General features: G+C 42.0%; 1 protein-coding gene across 4 annotated transcripts in view; it reads left to right on the forward strand.

Annotated features, from left to right (window-relative positions):
* The window catches only part of Adamtsl3 (ADAMTS like 3), a 276839-nt gene that overhangs the window by 176005 nt on the left and 92316 nt on the right, over positions 1 to 8518 (forward strand). For all 4 annotated transcript variants that reach the window (XM_021210057.1, XM_029532349.1, XM_029532345.1 and 1 more), the window contains 3 exons: positions 2323 to 2461; positions 3569 to 3619; positions 4805 to 5009. In XM_021210057.1, the coding sequence (XP_021065716.1) occupies positions 2323 to 2461; positions 3569 to 3619; positions 4805 to 5009 (395 nt within the window). The remainder of the gene's footprint in view (positions 1 to 2322; positions 2462 to 3568; positions 3620 to 4804; positions 5010 to 8518) is intronic.

The following is an 8518-nucleotide window of genomic DNA, read 5'->3' on the forward strand; positions in this document are numbered from 1 at the left end:
TCTTCTTCTTCTTCTTCTTCTTCTTCTTCTTCTTCTTCTTCTTCTTCTTCTTCTTCTTCTTCTTCTTCTTCTTCTTCTTCTTCTCACTTTGATATGCACAGAAAGACACTGTGACCTTCTGGAACCATGAGTGTGCACAGTGACACCTCCCAGTGAGAACAATCCCACACGGAAGGGAGGACACAATGTGGAAGAACACAGGGCGGCCGCAGGGGCTGCCCAGCCTCTCCCACACACTGGCAGGATTTCAATGCATTTGTTCACAATGCTGAAAGACAATCTGCCTTCTTTCTTTACTCTTGGTAATCTCTAAACTGCAATAAAATTAAACAAGAAAATGAATTCTCTCTCTCTCAAATTATAAACACCTGTATGTCCCCTATTGAGTCCCTTTACAAGAATGTTTCCACTTAGGACATGGACTTGAGGAAGGGTAGGTAAACTTAGTCTGTACTTATTTGAGGGAAATAAAATTATACACATCAGATCCATACAGGGCGCACTGCCAAATTTTAATTATATTACTAATCAAACCTATGTAATTGTATGAATGGCATGCCAGAGATTTTTGGATAATGAAGAAGATTAGTTGGTGGGTCTCAGAGGTACCGAGGGTGCTGGAAGGACTGCTTGCTCTCAGCTGTAATTATCTACACAGGGCACTTGAGTTTGTCTGGGATTGCCGTGGCCATTTGATAGTGTGCCATTCTCACTGATGCTGCCTGCTGAGCACTAGTCTATTGACACCATCTGCATCTGCATTCCTTCGGTTTCAACCTTGCTTTTGGTAATGTGTACCAGTCCATCCTCTGCTCCTCTGAGCTCAGTTTACTTCCAAGCCATGTCTTGTAGAAAGCTGCCTGGTGGCTTATAAAGCCAGACCCCTCTTGGCAATCAGGACTTGAAATATATTTTTAGATCTTTAGACCGATTGGCAGACATTGAGAGATTAGCTTCAGTTTTGTTTTTTTGTTTTTGTTTTTTAAATTTTGAAAACTCATTTTTGCTTTGAAAAATTACCTTATTTTAAAAAACAACAACAGTTAATGTGACATTTATGCAATGGCAGGAAAGCTGGCATCAAAGCTCTCAAGAAAGGAAAGGCTCATGTCGTGAGTTGTTTTGTTTTTAAATTTGCTGTGCTCAGTATCTTGGAATGTTTACTTTCCCCCAAGAAAATGGTCCAAATTGGATTTTCTAAAGTCAGGAGTGAGTCTTCCCTTCCCTTTGAAAGGCTGTGTGGTAGAGGAAGCAGAGAGATGGATTTTGCTCCTGCCTCTACTGACTTTGCCAATTCCACAGTCAGTATGGTTATTAACATTGAAGGTGCCCTGGCTACCTCAGGGGAGCAGATGAGTAAACAGAGCCGAGGCAAACAGTTGAGTATTGTGAGAGAAATAATCGGAGTTGGCTCTCAAAGCATACTGTAGAGTAAAGAAAACCTTAATGAGTGGAAAATGGCCATGATTTAAAACATCAGCACCAGGGTTCGGGTCAAGGGCAGGGAGCTGATTTTGGCATATCCAAGGCCCCAAGTTTGATTCCTCAGACCACAGATATGTTTGCTAACTTAATTGTGTTTATACATTTAATTATACTCATATGTACATATGTATGTATATGTACACATACAGGTATACACTACACACACACATATGTATGTGTGTGTGTGTGTGTGTGTGTGTGTGTGTGTGTAAAATGATCAATTGAGTTCAAAACATTCCCCCCAAACAATGTTATACAAGACAGTTTCATACTTAAGGATATATAAACAATAAATCTGAACGAGTATCTGGGGAGAGGAAGAAAATTGGAATAGACACTTCCAGAATATGGGGGGAAACAAGGAAACAGGAGGGAGGGAGGGAGAAAAGGAGGGAGGGGGAGGAATGGAGGGAAGGAGGGAGGGAGGGAGAAAGGGAGGGACTGCTACAGGGACCTAGAACAGACAGGCACTAACTAGAGAACAGAGCTAACCTGTACCCAAGGTCCAGACAGTCCCTTAAAGGAACCAATTGTAATGTGTGCCAGTAGACCATGATCAGTTCAAGTATTGTGCTTGGCCCCGGATTTTAGCCATTTCAGAGGAATCTGACTCCTTTGCATAAAGTCCCCATATCTTGGGCTCAGTGGCAGAGCTTCTGGACTAATTACCAGGAAGATCCTGGGACCTGTGTTTGGTAATTCTCCTTTGTGCTCTTGTTAGTCTCTGAGCTGAATCCCATAGATAGCCCTGGGCTGGGTTGTCCATAACAGAAAGCATGAACCATGCACCATGCAGAAATAATTCAGTGTTCCTGCCCTCCTCTCACATACCTTTAGGTTATCAGCTCAACTCTGCGGAGTGCATGGACATCCGCTTGAAAAGGGTAGTGCCTGACCACTATTGCCATTACTACCCAGAAAATGTGAAGCCTAAACCGAAGCTGAAGGAATGCAGCATGGATCCTTGCCCATCCAGGTTGGTCCACCTGCTCATGCTCTTCAAAGAAACAAGTCAAGCCCAGTTGGGATATGGTGATACTTTCAGGGCCATATGCTTCCAGTTCCTAACTTTTGAGCCCATCCTGGTGGCAGATCGCATTTATAACCACAGTTAACAGGAACTAAGAGATATTTGCTGGTCTGCTCCCTTGGGCTAGCTCTCTCTTGTCATGAGATTGTGTAAATATAAGATCTTCATTTGGGCAATTCTTGCACATGCATACATATGTGGATCTGCCAGGATTCCATGCATAGTCCATCAGTCAGTCACAGATATCTCCCACTCACTATTTTAGACTTTAAACTGGTTCACCCATTACTATATATTGGCTTTTGAAGTGTCTACATTTAACTCCGTATAAATAATGCATTGTGCAAAGGAGCAAGCAGTTTTCATGCCAAAGCTGTGCAGAAATTGTCCTGACACATAATTTAGTACCTGCTGACTTGGACTGTCTGGGTAAGTTTCCTGGCTTGCCTACAGCATCTTAAAATTTCAGCCCAATATCAATTCCCCTGGATCCTCCAGCTGGCCACAGCCACAGTGGGCAAGTGTGCCTTGTCCGCAGGTCGCATTTCCTGTCACTGTGGTACTCATTTCCTGTAATCCTGGTTGGACATCACTATCCATGGAGACCTTGTAAAGGACAGATTCTGGGAGGCAGAGTAGTTCTCTGAAGAGTGGGCCAACATAATGGTGTGTTCACAGTACTAATACATTCTATTAGCATAATGACACTTAAAATGAAATAATAGACTTATCTAGATGAAGACAATTTTTCCTAGTATGCCATTAGTTATTTTCATATTTTTATATTCGACTGGAAATGGCTTGCATGGGTGTTTCTCTTGAAAACTGAAGAGATGCTGTCTGAATTTTGGTTCAGTGGCCTATGAGCCACTTGGCATTTTTGATTTTCAATGTGAAAGACTTCTGTCTTCTGAGATATCAAATATGTGTTAGTCAATTGACCAATGTGTTCATTAAGTTAGAAATGATATTTTTATGATAAACCTGTATTAGTGAATGGCCATGCATGTGGACAGATTTAGAAAGTTCTTTTCACTATGGTTTCGTTTGCAGTGATGGATTTAAAGAGATTATGCCCTATGACCACTTCCAACCTCTCCCTCGGTGAGTTAAATATTCTCTCCCTTTTATAAGGGATTCTAAGTGTTTTGAAGGGACACTATTGTATTCTTTATAAAGTTTAAAGGCAACAGGCTCAGTAATGAGAAAGATGTTTCTAAGAATTAAATGGAACAAGCTAATATAGGAAGGTTGTACGTAGAGTTGCCCATCACCAAGGACGCCAAACTCATCTTAAACATTGGGTATCAAAAAAAGAACTAGAGCAGTGTTCCTCAACCTTCCCAATCCTGTGACCCTTTAATAGAGCCCATTGGGTTGTGCTGACTCACAACCATAAAATTATTTTTGTTGCTACTTAATAACTGTGATTTTGCTACTATTTTAAATCTAATGGAAATGGCTGATATGTGGGATATCTGATATACTAGCTCTGTGAAAGGGGTCTTGATCCACAGGTTGAGAAACACTGATCTAGAGCCATTGATTAGAAATGTGAATCCTTTCTGATAGCTAGATGACTAGTATCCCTTCTTCCTTTCTTCCTCCCTTCCTCCCTTCCTCCCTTCCTCCCTTCCTCCCTTCCTCCCTTCCTCCCTTCCTCCCTTCCTCCCTTCCTCCCTTCCTCCCTTCCTCCCTTCCTCCCTTCCTCCCTTCCTCCCTTCCTCCCTTCCTCCCTTCCTCCCTCTTTTCCCCCTCCCTCATTTCCTTCCTTTCTTCCTTGCTATTTCATTTGAAACAGGATCTCCTGTGGTCCAAACTGGCCACAGACTCTACATAGCTGAGATTTGCCTCAAATCCTTGTTCCTCCTGCCATTACCTCTCAAGTACTAGAATTATAAGCATGTGACACCATGCCTAGATAGTGTGCTTCTTTTTGACTTCGACTTTCTATGATGCTCAGTAATATAGTCCATTAGTTAGAGTTGAAGACCATTTGAAGACCTGTTCACATTCTATATTCTAATTAATTTAATCGTTATAACAGCCCTTTGAAGGCTAACTAAGGTGGGCATATCATTGCTATCATATAGAAAATTCATGTTCAGAGGAGGTGAAGTCTTTGTAGCCATAGTTAAGATTAAAGTCCTAGGAGACTCAAGACTTGTGTTCTTTCAATGGATCCACACCTCGGTACAAAGTCATCACCCTTTTGAAACCCATTGCATACTTGAAAAAAACCAAGCATACATCAAATAAATAATGTACTTTTCTTTGTTCGCTTTTGAGCTGGGAACATAATCCCTGGACTGCATGTTCGGTGTCCTGTGGCGGGGGGATTCAGAGACGGAGTTTTGTGTGTGTAGAGGAATCTATGCATGCAGAGATTCTACAAGTGGAAGAATGGAAGTGTATGTATGCACCCAAGCCCAAGGTGATGCAGACTTGCAACCTGTTTGATTGCCCCAAGTGGATTGCCATGGAGTGGTCTCAGGTGAGATTTGAGAATATGACACTTTTATTCAATCTGAGATTTGCATGAATATTTGTTTTGAGTCTGAAACTTTACTGGATATCAGGATATAGAAAAGTTGTATGTAGGAGGCTGGGGAGGGGGGGATGGTTCACTGAATAAACTACTTGTCATGCCAGCATGAGGACCAGAATTCAGGTCCCCAGAGTCCACTTTTAAAAAGCTAGGCTGTCCTGATGGCCACCTGCAATCTAAGCACTTAAGAAGGGAGGGGTAATCCCTGAGCCATGCTAGATAGATAGATTAGCCTGAGTCAGTGAGCTCTGGGTTCAGTGAGAGACCCGGCCTCAGTAAATGAAATAGAAAATGATCAAAGACAATACTCGATGTAAAACTTCATGTTTCTACATACATATATGTGTATATGCACACACATGAGCCTTCACACATGCAAGCATGCATGCATACATTTGAATCACATACACAAAACAAACAAATATATAAATAAATATAGTCCCCACATCCATAGAGCTCTAGTAGATAGGACAGTGGAAAAAAGGGCAAAGGATGAGAGGTTACCTCAATGCAGGTAAGGATTAGGACTATGATGGACTGTAGTACATGTGGAAGGAGCAAATCTCAAAGCCATTAGTCTGGGACTCATTGTTGCCATTGTAAGGCTTAACCCTTTTTGAAGATAATAGATTCTGAGGGGGCAATAGCTTAGAGAGAATGCAGCAGTGGCAGGTGGCTAAGAAGATACTGGAACATAGCAACTAGAAGTTGAAACAGGCACTGCTGTGTGTGGAAAACACTGGTTGGGGCAAGGGGGTATGCTGTAGATGTCTCCTTTGGGCTAAGCTCTCCATAGCGCCTTGTATCTGTGGGTTGGCCAGTTGTGGATCTCTGTGTTAGTCATGATATACTATAGAAAGAAGCTCCTCTGATGAGGATAGAGAGATCCACTGATTTATGGGAGCAATGATAAGTCATTAAGACACAACAGGACTAGCTGGGCAGTGGTGGTGCACGCCTTTAATACCAGCATTGGGAAGCAGAGGCAGGCTGATCTCTGAGTTTGAGGCCAATGTGGTCTACAGAGTGAGTTTCAGGACAGCCAAGGCTATGCAGAGAAATTCTGTCTCACAAAACAAAACCAAAATAAAACAAACAGATGCCACAGGGCAGGTGCACACACATACATATGAACTAAAATACAAATTTGTTTTAAGTTGGGCATGATTTATGTGGATTGAAAAGACAACATGCTTCTAGGAACTGGTAAATGAAGGTGGAAATGCTGACCTGACCTTAGAACTTTGTCCTGATCCTGAGAGTTAAGAAGCCGCATGCCTTTTTAAGGGAAATCATACAGTTGGAAAGAATCAGACCTTTAGAGGTGTGTGGCTTCTTAGAAAACATGAAGAGGGCAGGAGACAGAAAAGAGGGATAACATCCTAGAGGTTTGAAAAGACCTAATGTCTGATTAGCTCTCTGAATCGAGGAGAGAACTGACTTCTAGAACAAGTAAAACATGCTTAGATTAGTCCAAGGTAAACAACCCAGGCCTCTGTGCTTAATGTTAACCTTAGTCTCTTAAATTTCTAGAGACAAATGGATAATGGATTTAAGTTTCTACAGCTCTTCTAATGGAAACTATGCTATGCGTGCCTTGATATAGATATTTAACTTTTAGTGTGTCAGCTGGCATGCTGGAAATAGAGAAAGTGAGCCTTGGCTTCCCAAAGGCCTAGAACTTAGCTGCAGGGCCATGCATGCAGACAGTTGTAACACAGTGGGACTCTGTGGTTGGTCATAAGTGGTGTGGGTTGTGCACATGGTACTTAGGGCCACAAGATGAAGAGATACACCCGCCTTGAAGACTCCAGGAATGCTGCAGGAAAGAGGTTGCACGTCCTGGCAATTGGAAGGTACGGGCACTGGCTGGGTAGAGAGCCACTCAGCCTGCTTTGGATATCACACTAAATGTCAGCCTGGAGAACTTCATCTGCACACTTAGGGCATTGACTCAGTCTGAATGCCTGTTCCCTCTAAAAGAAGTTTGACTTACCCCTTCTCCTGTATTTAGGTTGACACATTCATTTTTATGGTAGGCCTAATGGCAAAGAATATCATTTCCAATGTGTGGTGAATGCTGACATTTAAAAATAAAACTGTTACAGCATTTTAAAACTGCCCAGTGGAATCTAAATGTCATGACCATTTCTGTCCCTTCCATCTTTTATAAATACCAGGAAGGAGGTCCTTAATGACTTGATTTATGTAATTCTTTTGAGTTTGCTTTTCAATCTACTCTTCTATGAGTCTCTATCCTACAATAATGTATCTTTTCTTGTGTTTTAAAGCCTCTTATAGATCACAATGTTTTATTCTCCAAGAAAATATGCACAGTAAAAAAACCTGTTTCTGTTTCCTTTGGCCAGAGGGCTCTAAATGTCACTGTTCTCCAAAATCCAGTCATTATTAAATTCCATCCTAGCATCTAATCAAACAACATAAATATGCTTTAAATTATGGTAAAAATATTGTGCATAAAAAGTAAGTTTTCTTTTGAAATCAGCCTTTCTGGAAGGTGGAATGGGGCTCAAAAAGTTGTGCATGTATTCACTGCTCGGATGAGATGCAGGCTCCGCAATCATTTTGCGATTCGTTTTATAGGACAGGATATAAAGAGTTTTTCAATATCACATACATACACATATATTCCAAATTGATAAATTCAAGAGTGAGTGAGTCAGTTTTTCAGAAACAGGATCAACGTCTAATCATTCATTTCATTGTGGAATTCTCTCGCTACTTTCATGAATGTCATGATGGAGCAGGGATGCAGCTCAGGGGTAGAGCACTTGCCTAGCATGCATGAGGCCCTGGGTTTGATTCTTAGTACTGAAAAAGAGAGTGCCATGATCCAGTAAAAGATTTCCTTAGTGCTGGTGTTTGTGGTGATGTCCATGCCCCATCAGGATGAAGGGGCTCCAGAGGGATAGCCAGGACTCAGCAGGGCTGGGTGAAAACCTCTGGGAAACAAGCAGAGAATACCTGAGCTCTGGAGCAGTGGCTGGAGCGTGGCGGCAGGGAGTGCTGAGAAGGAAGTCTTGGCCTTTCAAAAACTGTGGGAACCTGAACAGAGCTTCAAGTAGTGGCCTCACACATATGCTCATGCATGCACACACAGGTATGCACCCCCATACGCATACTTGTGTATGTTACACACACATGTATGCACCCGCATATAAAATAGTCAGAGGGTTATTTACAAAAAAGAAGGAGTCTAGTGGGTGAAACGTTGGGGAGAGTAATGCCAGTGAATGGGGTCCAAGTACATGGTACTCTTTGAATGACAATGTCTTCATGCTACCTACCACATTGTACAATGAGCATGTGCTAGTAAAACACTTTAGAGCCTAACCATTTAAAGAGGCACACAGGCTCACATACATGCTATCAAAGAGGCACACAGACTCACATACATGCTATCAAAGAGGCACACAGGCTCACATACATGCTAT

The sequence above is a fragment of the Mus pahari genome, chromosome 1 (genome assembly GCF_900095145.1).
Source record: "Mus pahari chromosome 1, PAHARI_EIJ_v1.1, whole genome shotgun sequence".
In the NCBI taxonomy this organism is placed as follows: domain Eukaryota; kingdom Metazoa; phylum Chordata; class Mammalia; order Rodentia; family Muridae; genus Mus; species Mus pahari.